Source organism: Penicillium diatomitis, assembly GCF_028827545.1.
Source record: "Penicillium diatomitis strain IBT 30728 chromosome Unknown utg000001l_segment0_segment0, whole genome shotgun sequence".
Lineage (NCBI taxonomy): Eukaryota > Fungi > Ascomycota > Eurotiomycetes > Eurotiales > Aspergillaceae > Penicillium > Penicillium diatomitis.
In genome coordinates, this window is record NW_026623173.1 from 3,936,151 (window position 1) to 3,955,849 (window position 19,699).

The following is a 19,699-nucleotide window of genomic DNA, read 5'->3' on the forward strand; positions in this document are numbered from 1 at the left end:
CTAGAGCGAAACAAAATAGAACGAAAAAAAAAATTGAAGGCCGACGCAGAAGCAGTGCACGCACAACTGCGACACATCCGTCAGAGTGGTGCAGAAAGCCGAAGGCTCATTCCCTCGCCGTTTGAGCTTCCCGTGAGACATTGTCCAGCGGAAATCAACTAGAGACAGCGCAAACACCGACTTGTTCTCATTTGAAAAGACTGCGATATTCTCGCATTCTCTGCTCCCGGACCTCACTCTTATCAAGTTTGCCTCGATTCATGCTCATGTCCGCAAGCTTTTGCTTTTTCTGAGCAAGCTCCAGGATCTTCTCCTCAATGCTGTTCTTCATGATAAACTGCATGATGACAACTTCTCGGCGCTGACCCAGACGGTGCACACGATCGACAGCTTGAGCAATAGCAGCCGGGTTGTAATGTGGCTCCATGACAAAGACTCGAGAAGCAGATGTCAAGTTCAGACCGACACCACCCGCACCAATTGTCGCCAGCATGATAGTGACAGAATCTTCTTTGGCAAACGCATCAAGCGCGTTGCTGCGTGCCTTGAGGCTCATGGTGCCATCAATGCGAGTGAAGCCATGGAACCCATTTTGCTTCAGTGCAATCTCTATCAGATCAAGATGTGACGTCCACAGCGAAAAGACAACGCTCTTGATAGGTGGTTCGCCGGAGAGTGCCTTGCTCTCTTCAGCGATACTTTTCAAATTGTCGATGAGGGCAATAGTCTTCGTGTGGGGGCCTTCATAATCACCCAGGATCTTGCCGTTCTTTCGAGATTCCTGACGTTGTATTTGAAGCTTATCAAGGCCTGTACCAGTCACCGCAGAATACTGCAGAGAAGTCCACCCACCACAGGCTCGACACTGGATCATTGTGTCTGCTTTGGAATCAAAGACACTCTTCCAGTGAGAGAAGCAGTCGGGGCACAGAACGCAGAGGCAAGGCAGATAGATAGCTATAATTGCCTCCTTATCCAGAGCCCCAGTTTCCGTCATCGGAACCTCTATCAATTTGTCACAGATCTTGCAAGTATCCCCGGACTGAACCATCAGATCGACATGACGAAGGGCCTTTTCGTTGAAAGCATCTTGATTTTCGTCAGGTTCGTTGTCTTCCAGGTCGATGGCGTCTTGCACGCTCGATCCTTTTGTTCTCTCACGATCCTCGACATCTAGAAGTTCCTTCCCGTGCGCGCTGACCTGGCGAAGAATCATCATGGCTTTCAAAACCACGTGATACATGCGCCCACTTAGCTTGGTCTTGCTTTCCTTCGCGATCACACCCATCATAGCGTTGGATTCATTCCTGAAAAATTCGTGCAGTTGGGCTTCTTTCTCAGAGAACTCCAGTGTGACAATCTTCTCAGTCCGTTGTGGTAGATTGAGCAGTGTCTTGACACGGCGCAGGGTGAACGAGTCGATCAGAACTCTCAAGCTTGCCAGCGCATTCTGGTTTCCGGTTTTCATGGGGCTGGTGACATGCTGCGAGAAACGGGCACGATCATCGTATGGAAAGAGGCGAAGGAATTTGGTGACTGAGAGCAAATCCTCAAGCCGATTTTGGATGGGAGTTCCTGTAACGGACCAACGACGTTGCGCATTAAGGCTCAAAATGGCCTTAGTCTGCTGATTGTTCAGTTCGCGAATTGTATGTGCCTCATCCAAGACTATGCGGAACAAGTTCATCTTCTCCAAAGGACTACCGCGTCGTGCACCTTTGCCGCGCAATTCACTGAACACGGTGGCATAAGTTGTGATCACCAAATCCAGTTTCGACAGCTCTTCGAGATCTGTCATCCGCGAAGCGCCATGGAAGACGTAAAATTTCATCGATCTCGGCCGAATATGTTCGCTAATCTGCGCGATCCAGTTGGCAATGGTGGTCACTGGAACTACCAGAAGAGTAGTTCGTGTGTTGCGGATACCAGGTACGCTCCGAATCAGATTTTGGTCTGGTACCATACGTGCCCATTCAGTCGCCTCTTTAGGTGTAGACAGAATCAACGCCAAGATGCTCAGTGTCTTTCCAAGACCCATTACATCGGCCAGAAGACCTCCGTAAACTTGAGCCGGCTCCTCATCGCATATGACCCCGGTGATAATCTCGCGGTATTGTGTCCGACCCTTCGTCTCAACTTTTCGCCACAAAGAATTGTGGTCCTCTTCCTTGCTGCCGTACTTGCGTGGTGCCTCCTTTTCCGTCATGAACCAGAGTGCTTGTTTTTGGTGGTCCAGAAGAGGGGTCTTGATTGACGCAGGCGGCTCAAGCATGGGGATGTCCATGCTTACAAGCTTGTCAAACATTTTCATCACGGAGTCAGTTATCTCCTCTGCTGTACGAATCTCGTACCGGAGACCTGCCGCTGGACGAGATCCTGTGTTTGCGGCGGCCGCTGTTGCCATCATTGCGCGTCTTTGCTCTGCGTGGGGATTAAAGACAGGTGCTCCGTTCTCCACAAACGCTGGGGTTGCAAGCCAAACGTTTTGCCGTCCAAGCCAATCCCCGACCTTTTGAGCATGCTTCCGCGCTCCGTAGATAACAATCGACGCGCGGTAAAGGGCATGTGTCGGTTGCCAGATCTGCTCTCCAGCAAGCTTCTTGCGCATGTCGAGCCGGGCCGTAACGCTCAGGTCCATGGCAATTGAATCGAGCAACGGTACCAGCGCCGAGGCAGTCTTTGCATCCACTGTCCCAAAGGTCTTTCCAAAGGGATCCTTCACGATGATTTTGAAATCGGGTCCGCGTTCGCGGACTAGGTCCAGCTTCATAGATGACCACTGCAGAGACTCGGGTCCAAGAACAGCATTCGCTCTAGGCTTAGGTACCAGGTGCGCATTGATCATAGCATTTTCTAGCTTGCCATAGCAAACACGCTGTTCACTGAGATCATTGGAACCTGTCACCTGCAAGTCATCGTCATCAGCGGACTTTGCCACGTCGGCTGTCAGATCCACTACATGAGATGTTGTTTTCTCCGCGGGTACTGCAGCTGCGCTGGATTCACCATCTTTCATCCATTGTCCAATACCACTGTTTCCATTCACAGCAATCACGGTTCGGTCCGGAGTTGCACTCGGCGTCACAGACCCATCCACTTTGGCCCTTTTCGCTGGCTGGAACACGTGCCGGCGTTGTTCAACATCGTAGACATTCTCGATAAGGCTCCGTGGGGTGGTATTTGTGTCCTCGCTGTCATGAAAATCCCCAAAGGTCCTTTTACTATCATTGGCTTCGTTGCCATTGCCGTCGGTAAATGAGATCGCAACGTCGTTGGCTTCAGTCGAAGGGTACATTAGCGGTACAGTCCCGGGGGTGCCATAGACCGTATGATCGGAGCGCGTGCTCGGGGCGCCTTTTCGTTGGCGTTCTGCATAGCAGTGCCTGAATTTGGTAAGCTTCTAAGGTTTTTTAGACTTTGTAGTATTGTAAGCGAGGGTATGAATCGCCCCGTCTAACGTGGATGGAGCGAAGCAATGACTGAGAAACACTTCCAGGCCACGTAGTTGCAACACCCTGGTCCGCGTATGTCCGAGTCGGGTAGAAGAAGAGTAGAAGTTCGAGTCCATCAGACTGGGCTCGGCGACATCTTTATAGAGGAAAAAAGTACGAACTCTCACCATTTGCCTGGCTCTGCTTTCGATAACCTTTGGGGTTTAGAAGCATCGCCGCGTGTGGCTCCATGATAATGCGACTGGACGGCTTTTCCCGCCGAGTGGTCTGTCTGCTTCACCGGCCTGATCTATTATTGTACTGGTCTGCGAAGGGACTGGGAGGGAGGCCGAGAAATCGAGGCTGCGAGGCCTTGACGCTTCAAGGATAACGGGCAAGTGACGGAACGAGTGACGAGAGAAGTGACAGGGCAAGTGACGGAATGAGTGACGGAACGATCGACGGCTGTGCTTCCAGTGGTTGTGGGTGAGGCGAAGGCGACTGGCCTGGGATAGATGCGGAGGAACAAAAGTCAAAGAGCGTCGCAAATCCAATTTGTGACTTCCGCCACTATCGAATCACAAGGGCCTTGGCGAACGTGACAAGAGGCAGCCAACTTGGTCGCAGAGCATGACCTCACTTAGGAATGCTTGCACTCGGAAGATCCCGCCGATAAGGATGCGCTTATCGAGTCCCTCCCCCGCCGGAGCCGCATTTATCCAGCCTCGGTCGTAAAAAAGAGAATGGCCCGACAGAGACGTCTTTCACATTTCAAACCACGAGAGGTAGGCGCTAGTATCGATGGAGGAAAAGGTCTTTCTTTGGTCGTAAATCTGAGTGTAGATTAACTTGTCAAAAATTCAGCATACAAAGCATACAATACATTGATGAGGCCTTGAAATGATGAGTCACATCACTGAAGATTCAAGGTACTATACAGTTTCACAAAGGCCCAAGGCAAATGGGCGACATCGCCGTTGATGATGGACATTGTAGGTATCGTTGAATTAAGTCTCGTCATGTATTATACATAAGGCGCTGAAATGAATGCGCCGTAACCTATCCGAAGAATTCGACGAAGTTTATGTACAACAAAACTCCGCCGTTCATGAATATGATCCAAAGGATGACCAAGGGGAAAAAGCGATGAGTGGAATGAGCCTGGTATGACTGCATCCCGTCGCAATCGTCTCGACCATACACCAATGATGCCATCACCGATGATGAGGGAGCGCAGAAAAAAAATTCTACCTGACGGGTGTCTTCGACCCTAAAGCTGAGAGGGTAAAAAGGGGAAAGTGCGAGCGATCGAGTCCAATTGCGGGACTCGAAAGCAGACTGGTCCCAGGACAGTAGGGGATGAAAATCAAACCAGGCCCGTGATCTGGAAATATTTGATAGGTCTCTCAGCACCACGTGAACACCGGGTTCTTGCTTTTGACGGCTTCGAGGCGTTCCACAATAACTTTACGCTGGTTCCCCTCCATTCCCTCGGCGGCAGCATACCCCAAATCGCCTTCAAGATCATCACTGCCGAATGTATTGATGTGCGGCACTCTGAACGAGACAGAGCCACCGTGCTTGTGGTGCTGCGGAGGTCGATGCGACTGCTCAGGCCATCCGTCCAAAGACCTCGCATGAGCTCCCTCTCCGGTTCGATGGGCAAAGTAGCCATCATTGAGAGTTGTAGAGCCACCGGGTGAGTCTCTATCCGTAGGTCCTCGGTTAAGCTCAAATCGATTGGGATTTGGGAGGTCGAGCGGCGCAGACTCGAGACCCAAAAGGTCATGATTATGTTCAGCATTTGATGATACAGCAGCGCCAATATCCATTTCCTCGTCTTCGTCGTAGTCATGATTAGTCGCCTGGCGTCTTCCCGCATCCGTAGAAGGTGCTCGCATCGGAATGGCGACGGGCACATCCACCAAATCATCCCAAACGCAGACTCGGGTTCTCCGAGTCAATTCGAGCGGTCCATGATCGAGCTGCTTGAGCGTCTCCACGACGTTCCAAGCCTGGCCCTTCATTACTGCAATTTGTCGTGCGAACATGCTTTCTTTGAAATCGTCGTCTTGTGAGAAGACCTGGCGCAGCGCCATCTGAGTCCCGCTCCACCATGCAGTGGAGGTCAAAAGAGGGAGAAAATGATCACGGGTTTTCTGCGAGAATGGCTGACCGATCAATGAAACCGGCAGAAAGAGCCATCCAAAAGGGAAACTTCGCCACTGTTACACAGTCAGTTGCTTTTGATTCCAGACAGAAGAAAGTTTTCGAAGAGGTCTTACAGCATCCGGATGCTTCCACGGCCATGAAAGACTGTTATCAATGGCGCCGATTTGAATCGAGGCTTGCTGTTCTGAGGAGGCTAGAGGTGTGCCAGTGCGGCTAACCGCCATCATCGTTTCTTGACGCTTGTAAGGGCGGAAGCCATTGGAATTGACAGACACAGGCCGGGGCGGAGGCATCAGTTCATCTTCGTTATGCTGAGGTGCGGGTTCATTGTTCTTGGGCGGTTCTGCGACAATTGAAACCTGCTCTGTGCCCCAATCGATCTTGACCATCCAGTTGTCCAGACCTCGGTCAGTATTGCGCATGATATAGTCCAGGATCACCAGCTTTTCTAATTCCTCGCGGAATGACTGCTTCAAGTTTTCGGTCCAGTGGAATCTGCGCTCCCGAGACTCGTCGCGTGGGTTTGGTCCGGGAATTTCACCCGCCTCGTAATCGTCCTCGTCATCCGATTGCGCGCCCGATGGACGGCAAGCCTCATTCCATGGCCGTTTCTTGCGCTTGGGCGCATCTTGGGCTCGGAAGCCTGTGTTCGTCTGATCCGGCCAGGGATGCTCGCGAAGAAAGATGTTGGCGTCCTTGTATCCTTTCAGGAACACCTGAAAACTGCCAGCCTTCGGGGGAAGGATCTTCTTCCCCTTGCGCGCCTTGCGTCGGTCCCAAAAGTCGTAGAAGAATGATCTTGATGACAGATAGACGATATCTGTGTATGGGACCATGTTGGTGCGCAGACGAGCATCAAGAACATACGCGGCGGCTTCGGAGACGTATGAAAGGTTGGGGATGAGACATGCTCTGCCAAAGAAGCAGGGGAACAAATTCCTATGGAGCCATTTTGTCCATTTGGGATTCCGCGAGGCATATGGCTCCTCGTCCTTTGGTTTGAAGACACCCACAACCTTGCCCTCGGGATTGCGTGCAAAGTAACTACCCGAACTCCCTTGGGCGATCATGCGTGGATGCACATCCATTTCAATTGCCAATCGCACACTCTCAATGATCTCCTCAAATTCGGCACGGGCATGTCTCTGAAGGCCTTCGAACTCATCTGTCTCCAATTCCTCTGCCGTGATAGGCCGAACCCCAGCTGGTGCTTGAAAAACGGAGTGGTAGATCTCTAGCTTTTCCTCCTCAAACGTCTTGCCTTTGACACGATTGATCTTGAATTTGGATGCAATCTCGTCAGCCCATTTCTCAAGGCGTGCATTAATTGCTTTGATGTCGACGCCGGAATTGCGACGGCCGCGCCGCTGATAGTAACTATGCCTCCGTCGGTGGCCGGGGGGTGTGGCGTGCCCAGACGCCTGCATCTGGGCTCGGGAAGAGATGGGCGCATAACGAGACGCGGAGGCTGAGATCGTGGATGTGGCAGCAGCAATGTCTTCGTTCTCTGAGTCGTCGTGGAGGAAGCCGCGTTCCTCTTCCTCCTGGGCAAGACGGGCGTAGCCCGACGTGGCCGGACGATTCTTCGGCATGATGACGGGGCAAGGCAGACTGCGGCGCAGCCAGGGTGGGTGTGAATGTGTCGGGAGGGTTGGAAGTTGAGATCAGTGTTGAAGCATTACGCTGAGGTGCCGCAATCAACAACTCACACACTAGATTCCACTAGGGACGGAGACAGTGAGATGAACTGGCCAAGCCCGTCATGGACGATTTCGGCAGTATTATGATGGCCGGACCGGGCCAACCTCAGGCTAGAGCCCCCTGCCTGATGAAACGTGTATTTTACACAGAATACCTCGGCCGGGGTGCAATCCGGCGGCGTTAAGCCGCGGGACTGTTGCCCCTGGTAAAATAGAAACCGGCCCACATTGGCTTTTGAAGCGCAAAAACAGGGCGTGCGTATGTACATAGTTGCGTACAATATTACAAGATCATCTTCAGGCTCTACTTGGCATGATGGCGTGATGGCAACTCTTACATATTACGGTGATTACGGCCTACCTTGACGCACCGCCACAACTGCCGTACGGTCTTTTCCGCTGTGCGGCTGGACTTGAAAGTTGCAAGCAGCCAAGCAGATGAGATTGGTAATTCGAGATCCCCGATACATGGAGGTAACGTATTCTACATACCACGAGCTTTTGTCGCCAATTTCACTCTCTTGTCTGGGAGTATGAGGTGATTCTGAGAATTCGACATGTACAGCCCGTGAGACTGAGAACAACTACCGTAGGAACGAGCATGGCCACGTGTTAGGTATATAACAATACATCCAGGATAGTAGCCCGTAAGTTAGTAGGTACTGTGCTCCCTGAGTTGCCTTGGGTCTTTTGACAACTTGGTATTGCGCAAGCCTCCATGGAGGCAAAAGGAAGATGGATTCACTCAGTAGGTTCAAAGGTTATAGTGCCCCTAGAATTACCCTGAACTTCCATATGCCTATGGTAGTGGTTAACGTACGGAATATATATGCGTCTCGAGTTTGTTGAGTTCAAATCAAAAGCTTCACCTACATAGTCAAGTGCCGGTATATATTACAGAACTTCGATATCATGATTTGATCGCATTTCAACAATGAATGTAATCGCTCAAACATTCCACTGCTTGATCCTGGGTTGTCCTGGATTTCATCCAGTCATGCTCGAGTATGTACACGTGCACTGTGTTATGCACATTTACACTTCAAGCAGGCGGCATGCGATAAGCGATAAACCTGATATCCGTGCTCGATAGCAAGACTCCGCGGGACACGCTCAACTCATTTCCTTCCTCCTCGCAACTCATTCGAGATCACTCCAATTTGAGCCACGTGTGTTTCGGAGACTGTCTTCGATGCTCAGAAGTCGATCGTGATTACCAAGTGGATCCGTCAATTGTGCTTTGAACGGTCGCGGACTTTGTCCAGTGGAGAATTTCTCGAAACGACGACCTCTGCCGCCAGCCACCAGCAGACACACCTCTCTACTCCACGAGTCTTGAGTCCTCTCATCACCCGCGCCTGAAGAACTACTTTTGGTTGTGCAGACTATACAACTCGTTTACTTCTTCCCGTGTGCCAGGTCTGTTTTGTGTTTGTCTTAATGTTTCACCCCTCGTGCTGACTCGATTGTCAGATTCCTCTCTCGCCCCCTTCCCCTTCAATTCGGTCGCCCGTGGCCGAATTTCCATCGATTCCCTGCCCTCGCCCTTCACAGTGGCTTCCATTCTTTTTCCGGCGTCGCCCATCGACCCGGCTCTCAAACCTCCATCTCCTGGACATCAAGACTTGGAGCTTTCTCGCATCGACTCTCCATCGGTCGATCCGGTTGCTGCGCGCCCACCTTCGGCTGACGACGACGTTCCGCCGCAGACGGTTTCCCCAGTTCCGTCTGAATTGGCCAATATTAGCAAGCTTGCCAGCGTTGACTATCGCGACGGATTCCCCGGATCGGTATCTTTGAGCACCTCCCTTCCAGGACTGGCAGCTCTTGCATCGGTCGCGTCTGCTCCCACGTCTAATCTACGGTATGTCGGTGTGTCTTGGCAAGATCAGACCAGACAAATCCTATCGAACTTGAAGGCTGTTTATTATCAATCGTGATTCTTCGTCACTCATCTGGGGCAATGCTAATTTAGTGCGCCTCATCCCCTGTTAGTGAATCATTCGACGCGAACGCTAGCATGGCGAACATCAGCTACGCCAGCACAGCACCAACTGTCGGCCAGAGCAATAGTCCGGTAGGTTGCATTATACCTTATGTCCTTGATATCCGTCGCGCGACTCGGTCCATGTCGCAATGATTCGTTTGCATCCCCATACCACTATCTGTTATCCAGTGCTGCTCCGCTACATGGTTTTCACGCTTATCGATGGGGCTTATCTCTGCCACCGGAGGTTATCGGCGCCCGTTATCAACGAGTGACGGGGCCTTGGCACCACCTGATCCGTGCGCCTCTGCAATCGCCTATCCTTATCGAGCCCATCAAATCTCTCCCCCAATCTTATCATCACCATTATCCTCCCATCTGTTTCCCCTCTCACTCCTCTCATACCCTCAAGAGTCATGGCGAGCACATTGACTGACGACAAGCGACCGCAATTACAGCCTGTCTGCCAGAACTGCGGCACCTCCACTACGCCCTTGTGGCGCCGCGACGAGTTGGGCTCTGTGCTTTGCAACGCTTGCGGGCTATTTCTCAAACTACATGGCCGCCCACGTCCGATAAGCCTGAAAACCGATGTCATCAAAAGTCGCAATCGCGTCAAGACCGGCCAAGGCCCCAAGCGCAAGGTGAGTTCCTGCGGCCGTGAAAAATTTTCACCCCTCCTTGACAAAAGTCTTCCACTACAAGAAATTTCTCATGATGCTGACACACGCCATTTGCTTCAGTCGGGCGGCGCGATCGATGGCAACAACCTGGGCGGAACCACCGATGCGGGTAACGCCCTGGCCTCCAATGCATACCGTCGCGCTTCGCGAAAGATGTCGCCAGGTCACTCGGATCGTTCAAATTCCCCGCTGTCGCGAACCGACACCCCCGGTTTTGGGTCGATGCAGGCACATAACTCGAACATCGCACCTCAACACATGTTTGATCAAGTCACTGCCGGCCGTGATGGCGGACTAGGCTCATCCGGCCTTCCTGCGCTTCCTCTCCGGCAGCCGTCCCCGTCGGCTCTGGACCGTCAATTGGATTCACCACAAACATATGAGAGCCTCCTGGCATTGAATACCTCCCTGAAGACTCGCGTCAGTGAGCTGGATCTCATCAATGAGCTTTTCCGTGGACGTGTCGCCGAGCTCGAGCAGAGCGACGCCAGCGCACGACGCTCGGAGATGATTGCGCGTGACTCCGAAGCTCGACTGCGCCGCAGTTTGGAGGAGACTCAGCGGCGCGAGGAAGAATTGAAGCGTCGTGTCAGTGAGCTGGAGCAGCAGCTTGGTGCTAGCGCATCGGTGGAAGCAGACAGCTCAGAGCCATCGGCCAAGAGAATCCGGCTGTCCGACATGGTCGAGAATTCCTCCGAGGAATCACCAGCCCCACCTCAGACGCAATCTCAGTCTCCCAAGAGCAGCTGAGTCCTCCTTTAATAATCCGGCCGACACGCAGCGCTCCGCTTCTTCCATTCTAGTCTGTGTTTTTGGAGCCTGTCTTGCGAATGCTATGAAATCCAATCGTCCCTGGTCCCTTTGATACCCTTCCCCAACGCACTTCTCGACTGGAACTCTCATTGCCAAAAAGCTATCTCTTACACACAACCATCTTTGTTATTGCCCCTTTCTTCTTTGGCTGGCCACGTGTTGACCGAACAGTTTTATTTTAATTCGCTGTCTGAGTGATGTACGAAAAATATCAGTATGCCTTAATGTGATTGTCCCGGATTCATCTCCAGTAATCGACCCTGCCTGAATCGCTGCCTGACAATCTAGTGATGAGTATGACTATGTGGCACATGCGGGTCATATACGGTCCACAGACCAGTGTATCAAACACAAACTAGAATGGAACAAGCGGAGCGCTGCGTGTCGGCCAGATTATTCAGGGACTGTATTGCCAATATCCAGCGACAGGCCAGGCCGAGGTGACGCTGTGCAGCTTGACTATGGATGGCGAGAGAGGACAACCGGCATTGCGTATCGGAATGAACCGTCGTTGACAAGCAGTTATTCGTCGAGTGGTCCTCCAACATCACGAGGGGGAAAAAATCCCCGTTGAATGCTATAATCGACGATTGTTGTTATCGATAACAAATGCATTGACGTTGCAACATGGTATGACTAAGATGCATGCACCGCATCGGCGCATCGCCGCATACTATCCGGGCCTGCCAGCAATTGAATGGGTCGAAGTCATGGGTGATCTTGACAGTTGAAGCCTGTACTCTTTATTTTTTCATGGCAGCTTGCAAACCTCATATCTCGAACACGTAATAAAAGCAACCTGTGACTCGACTGCCACTTCGACGCAGAGCCACACGAAGATGGAAAAAGCATGAGGCAAAAGAGAATCTCCGAATAGGGGAATCGAACCCCTGGCTGCCGTGTGAGAGACGGCGATGTTAGCCACTACACCAATTCGGATAGGCGTTGCAACCGATTGAGCTAATTGCTCAGGCAGTTGTTGAGCGACACAAATTTTGGCGTCATGAACCAATCTACATTTCTGGAAAGCCGTCCAACGACTTCAGTTCCGCAATCGCCCGATAGAGCCCTCCAGCGGCAAGCGAAAGATCAAGCAAAGACCAAGGCTATTTATTGCTCTCATATATTGTTCAACATTCCTCAGCACCAGAGCGCATGTCACTTTTAGACGCAGGTCCACCAGTCGATTTCACATCGTTCAGATCGGCTAAATCGTTCGGATGGATCCCATGGAAGACGATTATTCGCGTCGTCCGGCGGTTAAAATTTTATGATCGTAGCCCGGCGTAGTTAAATAGCACTTTAGGGACATTCGACTCCCGATGACTATACCCTCCCACCCGTAGAAGGCTCTTATGTATGCAACCTCATGTTGCGACTTCGTCGGAAGCCGCTCTCGGATACGTGTGCGACCCTACTAGGGTCTCTCCCTATATCACTGTACATTGTATGTTTCTCGACACGGGTGTTGCGGCAACCAAAGCAGCTTGGCGGAACAATTGCCTGGATATATGAACATGTCAATTTCACCGCAGTACAGCCATCTGCCACCTACCTTGAGTAATGGATAGTACGACAAATCCCTGCGAATGCGATACAAGGCGGTGGACAATGGAGTAATGGACATGTCCCACACGTGCATAGTCATACTCGCCTCCTAGCATGCCGGGCCGTTACGGATTCCGGAGTCAGGACTCCAGGAGCACCTCCGAGAGCTATTAATCCAACTTACATCGCATAAGAGTGGAAGCGCCGTCATAAACCGAGGATGAACACAAATGAACAATATTAGTGCAAGAAAGGACTGTCGAACCTGCGGGCTTCATACTGTCAAGTAAACCATGACTGGCCGTAACCCAACGGGCTCGGGCTGGAATCATGTAGTCGATGGATGACCACCTACTCCATCGCGATGGGCGGATCAAAAGTTTTGGGGTTGAGTGTTCATCTATATAAGCAAATTTTGTAAGATATTTCAGAGAGGAGTGTCTAGCTCATCTAGTTCCACTGTCGTCCGAATTGGTGTAGTGGCTAACATCGCCGTCTCTCACACGGCAGCCAGGGGTTCGATTCCCCTATTCGGAGTTTCTTTTCTCATTTGTTTTTTGGGTCTGTCTGGTCAAAACCGCGAGTGCTACACTACTGGCAAAAAGTTGCATACCTTTCTCTCGCTTCACTATTTAGAAGCGCTGTGTGAACCCTAAAAAGCCGGACATCACCAGGTCACAAAATGATATCTAATATTATGGCCAGTGGCCACAATCAAGTATGACACACCACGGAGCGGTGTCCATGCTGCAGGCATGCCAGGTAGTGCGTTGCTTCTTCACCCTAAGAAGGCCGAAGGAGATATACAGATACCTTACTGGGAAACAGGCTCGACGTAGTAACTTGTCCACGAATCTTCCAAGGCATCAGTATTTCAGCAATCACATTCAGACTAATAGCAGATAGTCTATGCCCTGTGGAAGTCCGTCGCTCAAAGAGACCTACATAGCCAGCCCCTTAACAATGCAACGCGGATTCTCAGGCAGGTAGTTGGCATCTGAAAGCCCTGCCAAAAGGGACAATTCAATGCATTTATCATTGCCACGATATGAGTTGCCATTGATGTATCATGCATCTCCATACATCTAGCAGCGAGTCTTGGCTTTTTCATCAATGCGGGTGAACCGATTGGACCATCGCCGCCGGATTCGCTTTAGGATCTTGAGGGGTATGAATAAGAGGCCTAGCTAGGTCCTTTCAATGATAGCAGGTAGACACAGAGAAGACGAAAGTATACGTTGGTAGCCCATGAAATACATCCCCTCCATACCTAGTGCCAACCATGTCCGATCAGACAGGTGGTAAGCAGAGAGGATGACCACCTAACCTTGCAGAGTATCTACATGTGCATGACCTACTTGTTTTCTTGGCCTCCAAGCATTTTCACTTCCAGACAATGGTGGCGGATCGAAGTCAGCGGACGATATACGAGTCAGATTGAATGATAGCAGAGAGTAAGTTGGTAAGTGAAGAGGGTGAGAATTGTCCTAGTAAACGAGAAGGTAGCAAAACGGATGTCCGAACCATGCACACCAGGTCAAGTTACTTGAATCAAGAGAGCCAGCTGTGTCCAAGGTGCCGTGTCGGGTTAGGATGCATGATATTGTCAAAAAAATACGGTCATTGCATGAACCAGTTCGGCTAGTTCAGTAGTGCCTGGTTCCACTTCCGAATTGGTGTAGTGGCTAACATCGCCGTCTCTCACACGGCAGCCAGGGGTTCGATTCCCCTATTCGGAGTTCCATTTTGCTTTTTTTTTGGTCTGTAAGATTTATTCACTATGAACGCAGACTGATTGACAAAAGTGAGGCCTACGATTAGCCAATTGATCGATAGCCGATCACGATACTATGGTAGCCCGGGAACCCCAGACCCCAGTTCAATAATGTATTTTGATATGCAAAAAACTCGAATATCAAAATTGAAAGGATGTATGATGGGAGGGCCGGTTTTTCGGCACGGAGGAGATGCTTCAAACAAGGGAAGATCAGATCAAGTAACATGGAAATGCGACAAAATGTCACCGCTAGTAAATGCAAGGTATATTGTAAGACCAGAAGCAACCCAGGCGTATGCAGTAGATGGTGTGCTGCTAGACCACCTCAAAAAGATCAGATCGAAATAGAACAGAGCTAAAACAGACCAAAGGCTCGTGCGAAAAGCCTTAGTGAGTTGAGAAGCAAATCGTGTGTGGGTGTGTGTGTGTCGAGGGGTATTTTCACTGGTGCTGCGATCGATTGGAACCGGAACTAGGCGGTACGTTGATCGATCTTTGTACGCCCGACTTTATGGATCTGCCTCTCTCGAATGATGCTCCACAGACAAACGGCCACACCGGCAAGACCAGAAAAGAATGTCAGGTAGTAGGCGGAGCGATAGCAAGCCAAGCCGTCATGACATTCACGGTCACCCTCGTGCCCAATGACAGAATGTCGGTCATAGACGGTCCCGTATAACAGATTAAAGACGTTACCGCTAAAAACTGGAGCCAAAGTCATGACGCCCCAGTTCTGGGAGAGGCCCCCGATACCGAAAGTGTGGGCAGTCAGGGAGGGAAAGACCCCGAACAAGAATCCGTAAGCGACGCCAGTGAAAGCGGAGACCACAATCAACGTGTTGGGGTTAGAAATCGACAGGCCCGCGAGTTGAGTCAAAGTGAAGATGACTGCAGAGATGAGGAGGCACCAGAAGCGGGACATGTTGAGTTTTCGCACGAGCAGATCCGACCCGATTCCTAATAGGTCAAAGGTGTCAGAAGGGGTCAGAAGGGAGGTACCACTTGAGACTGATGCTATCACCTACCACTGGAGAGTCGGCCAAGAAAGTTACCGAACGAAAGTATTGAGACGTGCATTACCTGTCTTTGCTGAATGAACTTGGAGGTAGCGCTGTCGTCATAGTATAGCCAAAGGGCCTTGGCCTGTGAAATTGTCAGAACAAGTGTAATTACTTCATGTACCCGTGCAGCCTTACGCTATTGCCAATATTACTATGATCCAATGTGTTAGCGGGATAAAGAACGCTGGAGCAATGCTGACACCTTCTTTTTATTTGAACTTACTTGATCGTCATCAGACCGATGCCCGACAAGAGAGCCATGGTCAGGAAAAGCTGCCAAAACTCGATATGACGCAACATCGTCACACCACGGATGTCTGGATAATGAGCCTCCATGGCCACATCACCGAGGAAGTCATCGTCCAGGGTGTCAAACGAGGGCCTGCCGTCGGGCCTCGAGACGAGAGACGAGGTTTCATCAGCATCAACGCCCTGAACACTACCCCGAAGATTGGACGCAGAAGAAGGCGTTCGTGCATGTGCTGATCGCTCTTGATGAAAAGCCGTGGAGCTGTGATCGACTGAGCCGGCTATGTCGCTCGCGGGGCGCAAGGGCTGAGCCTGACTGTAGTCGTCAGAGCCACGGCGAGGTAGCGACGAATATGACTCGGCAGCAAAGATACGGAGTAGCGGGATTGAGCAAAACGCAAGAATTGAGGTTCCTAAGGCTAGGAGAAGCAGGAAACGACCCGTATCATCCTTGAAGACGAGCGTGGACACATTTGACCAGAATAGAGCGCTGAGCCCAAATGCCGCCAATGGGAACGCGGTCGCTGTCCCACGGTGATCAGGGAAGTTGGAAGCAGCTATTGTTCATCGAAGTCAGCTGGGGTAAGTCCCTTTCAATGTGGAAAAGGCAGATATTTCAGGAATAGCTACCTGTCTTGATAGCGCCACCAAACGCGGAGCAGCCACCGACACCGGTTAAGAATGCGAAGAAACACAAAAGAATTACGGGCATTGAACCCTCCCCAGATTGATAAGCTGGGCCAGTCAGCTTTACATGTCCCTAAGATGATACTTGCGTCCCGTACCTCGATAGATTGGGTAATACCCCAAGCCTAATAGAATCGAACCGATGAAAGTGATCACTCGCGGACCCCGGGCGTCGGTCAGAAGTCCCATTGGAATACCCATGGCATACATTCCTAAATTACCTGCCACACCCTGCGACGCTGTCAACAAGAAAGCGTCCTCGAGAAAGGGCCGGTAATGCGCCACTCACGATCAAATTGCTTTCGGTCGACGAAAGCCTCATTCGATGCGCAAATTGAGGCGCCCATGCTGAATATGCATACTGTCCAGTCATTGAAGTTTAGTATGATCAACCGCGACCACTGTCTTTCAATAGAGCGACATACGTTCGTGCCGCACGATAAGGCGACCAGAGTGCCAGCAATCACCGAAATGATGCGGCCGGTCCGGTTATTAGACGCTGTCATCTCCGTTCCCAACTCGCTGAGATACAGCTCGAAAGTTCGGATCTGAGCTAGGAAACGCGTGCCCACTGCCCGGTGATTTATTTGAGATAACACGAGGGGCGGCGGTGATGGCGTCAACGTGCGAAAGGCTCGAGCTTCGTGTCTGGTGGCAGAGGGCGTAAACGAGAAAAAAGAAGCCGAAGTGACATCGGAATCGTCAAGAGAGCGATCGATATAAAAGCCAGATCACACCTCTCAGGGCCGCGAGCAACAGAGTCGAGAAGCCAAGTTAGACGGGGTCAAGCAGAAGTTCCGAGGCGTCGTAATCGACATACGAGGGAGGCTGCGATAACGGACGATAACGGAGACCAAGCGGGTCTGGCCGTGTTTCCCGGCACATGAGGATCTCCACATTTGGCTAGGGCTGAGGACACGGCGAGCGGAACTCTTTTCTGGATCGAGAGGAAACAGCAGAGTAATTAACACTTCACAGTCCCACGCGGCTATTTCCTGCGGAAGAGGACTTTTGAAACCGCCTGACAGGGCGCATGTCGAGAACAATTTGGTCGCAAGGTTCACCCTCAAACTATTCCTCTGCCTTCACAGTAACCACAAGAAGGCTTAAACTCGAGTCAGGAGCAACAAGTGTAGTCATTGTTGTCTAGGAACCGAGCTCGGACTCGGTTCCGGGGACACACATGGTCGGGTACAATATTGGTTACGTATAGCTCCTCGAAGCTGCCAAGCGCTTCGGGTCAGTCTAGGCTGCCTCGTGGCTCTTGATTGTGATCACCGGCAGCTTGGCGAATGTTATTCACACTTGTGCATACAGTATCGTCCTCTGGTTGTCAGTTGATGTTCATTTGTTTACCCATTACATGATTACAGTGGTCCGTACTCCGGTTCTGGGTACCCATGTGATACAGAGTGTCTACATACAATGATGGTCCCTTGAAGCAGCGTTGACTCAATTTGCAGCCAGCAGCTTCATAGTCCCTTGCAATGGTATCGGCCGAGGACATGATGGCCAGTTGCACATAGAGCCAGGTTCACAGAACATGACTTGTTGTCTTCGGTTGACGGTGGACACCGCCCGCCCCGCCCCCATTCTGTGGAGTTTGGAGAGAGCAGAAACATCCGCATATTACTGCACGTGACTAAGGAAAGGATGACGAAGGCGGGCGATCGGCGGCAACTCCACCTGACCGACATGAACGTCTCTCTCGAGACTCTAGGCACCAAACACCGGATTGTCTGTCGGCTCTTTCTGACCCTGGAACACCGACTTCGGACGTCTTAATATCTCACACACAGACTTTGTATATTGTGCGCCATCATGGGTGCCCTCTTATCATTGCCGCTCATGGCATTGCCTAGCGTTGGCACAGTAAGTTGCCTCCGTCGCCCCGACTCTTGGTTTGGGCCTCCAAGCAGTACTTAAACTGACCACTTTGCCTTCCCAATAGCTGATCACGCTCGGTGGATCATGCTGCGGCGCAGCGACCTGCTCTGCGGTCTGCAGTGCTTGTGGGAAGTTTCAGAACAGGTGAGTTAGTTGATAGCAGTCACTCCCCAACTCATTCTCACTGAAGATGACTGACCACCGTACAGCATGGCAACGCGAATCGCATACGCTTTTATTCTGCTCATCAACTCCATAGTCTCGTGGATCATGCTCACGCCGTGGGCGATGAAGAAATTACAACATTTGACTCTAGATTACATGGAGATTACCTGCGACGGCAAGGAATGTCACGGCTGGGTTGCCGTCCACCGCATTAATTTCGGCCTCGGTCTCTTCCATCTTATCTTGGCACTTTTGCTGCTGGGTGTGAAAAACACCAGAGACAGTCGTGCGGCTTTGCAGAATGGCTTCTGGGGCCCGAAGATCCTTTTCTGGATTGGATTCGTTGTCATGTCATTCTTCATTCCCGAGCCCTTCTTCTTCGCTTATGGTAACTACATCGCCTTTTTCTGCGCCATGCTCTTCCTGCTGCTGGGATTGATTCTGTTGGTTGATCTTGCACACACTTGGGCCGAGCTTTGTCTGCAGAAGATCGAGGACAGTGATTCACGCTTGTGGCGCGGCTTGCTGATTGGCTCAACCCTGGGTATGTATCTGGCTTCTCTGGTGATGACAATTCTCATGTACATCTTCTTTGCCAAGAGCGGATGCTCGATGAATCAGGCGGCCATTACCGTCAATTTGATCGTGTTCTTGATCATCTCTGCGGTGTCCGTGCAACCGGCGGTTCAAGAGTCCAACCCTCGTGCTGGACTGGCTCAAGCCGCTATGGTCACGGTGTACTGCACCTATCTCACACTGTCCGCTGTGTCCATGGAGCCGGATGACAAGAACTGCAACCCACTGATTCGCTCCAGTGGAACTCGGACTGTTACCATTATCCTGGGCGCCATCGTGACCATGGCCACTGTCGCGTACACTACCACGCGAGCTGCCACTCAAGGAATTGCCCTGGGTTCAAAGGGTGGTCAAGGTTATATCCAGCTTGGCGAAGATAATGAGCACGGACTGGTCACCCAGCAGCCCAACGCTCGTCGCGAGATGCGTGCCGAGGCTCTCCGTGCTGCCGTGGAGAGTGGTAGCCTGCCGGCCAGTGCCTTGGACGAGAGCGATGACGAGGATGACTTTGAGACCACGAGCAAGGATGATGAGCGAGGTTCCACCCAGTACAGCTACACGCTCTTCCACATCATCTTCTTCTTGGCCACAACCTGGGTGGCAACGCTTTTGTCGCAGGGTATCACTATCGATTCTAATATGGACTTTGTCCCGGTCGGCCGGACTTACTGGGCTAGCTGGGTGAAGATTTTCAGCTCCTGGGTGTGCTATGCGATCTACCTCTGGACTTTGGTGGCTCCACTTGTTCTGCCAGACCGTTTCGCCGTGTATTAGACTGAAGAGCGCCGTCCTTAATTCATTCCCTTTCATACTGGCGTTGCAAGCAGCCCTCTATTCACCTGCTATTCTGTTTGGACGGACGAGGGTGGGTCAATGAGTTCAGGTCAATAGCCCTGTATCCTATGTAAATCTTTGAAGCTGTTTGATGCTTGCGATTGATTGCGATTTCCAATAGCCCTAATT

The 19,699-nt window shown here is 51.3% G+C and overlaps 5 protein-coding genes across 5 annotated transcripts; 2 read left to right on the forward strand and 3 right to left on the reverse strand.

Annotated features, from left to right (window-relative positions):
- Window positions 1–187: 187 nt before the first annotated feature.
- On the reverse strand, window positions 188–3,295 carry N7539_001138 (DEAD/DEAH box helicase; the record flags this gene model as incomplete). Its single annotated transcript, XM_056930742.1, has 1 exon — window positions 188–3,295. The coding sequence occupies one exon, from the start codon at window positions 3,293–3,295 to the stop codon at window positions 188–190; it is 3,108 nt and encodes a 1,035-aa protein (XP_056795035.1).
- Window positions 3,296–4,837: 1,542 nt separating this feature from the next.
- Window positions 4,838–7,195, reverse strand: N7539_001139 (1-phosphatidylinositol 4-kinase LSB6; the record flags this gene model as incomplete). Its single annotated transcript, XM_056930743.1, has 2 exons — window positions 4,838–5,656; window positions 5,717–7,195. 2 exons carry the CDS (start codon window positions 7,193–7,195, stop codon window positions 4,838–4,840), a joined length of 2,298 nt encoding a protein of 765 aa, XP_056795036.1.
- Window positions 7,196–9,706: 2,511 nt separating this feature from the next.
- Window positions 9,707–10,723, forward strand: N7539_001140 (putative GATA transcription factor (AreB); the record flags this gene model as incomplete). The annotated part of the gene is made up of 2 exons (XM_056930744.1): window positions 9,707–9,934; window positions 10,034–10,723. 2 exons carry the CDS (start codon window positions 9,707–9,709, stop codon window positions 10,721–10,723), a joined length of 918 nt encoding a protein of 305 aa, XP_056795037.1.
- Window positions 10,724–14,583: 3,860 nt separating this feature from the next.
- Window positions 14,584–16,614, reverse strand: N7539_001141 (uncharacterized protein; the record flags this gene model as incomplete). The annotated part of the gene is made up of 8 exons (XM_056930745.1): window positions 14,584–15,068; window positions 15,137–15,254; window positions 15,308–15,323; window positions 15,396–15,978; window positions 16,052–16,156; window positions 16,207–16,339; window positions 16,398–16,469; window positions 16,534–16,614. The coding sequence occupies 8 exons, from the start codon at window positions 16,612–16,614 to the stop codon at window positions 14,584–14,586; spliced, it is 1,593 nt and encodes a 530-aa protein (XP_056795038.1).
- Window positions 16,615–17,929: 1,315 nt separating this feature from the next.
- On the forward strand, window positions 17,930–19,510 carry N7539_001142 (serine incorporator domain-containing protein; the record flags this gene model as incomplete). Its single annotated transcript, XM_056930746.1, has 3 exons — window positions 17,930–17,980; window positions 18,060–18,139; window positions 18,205–19,510. The coding sequence occupies 3 exons, from the start codon at window positions 17,930–17,932 to the stop codon at window positions 19,508–19,510; spliced, it is 1,437 nt and encodes a 478-aa protein (XP_056795039.1).
- Between the last annotated feature and the right edge of the window lie 189 nt (window positions 19,511–19,699).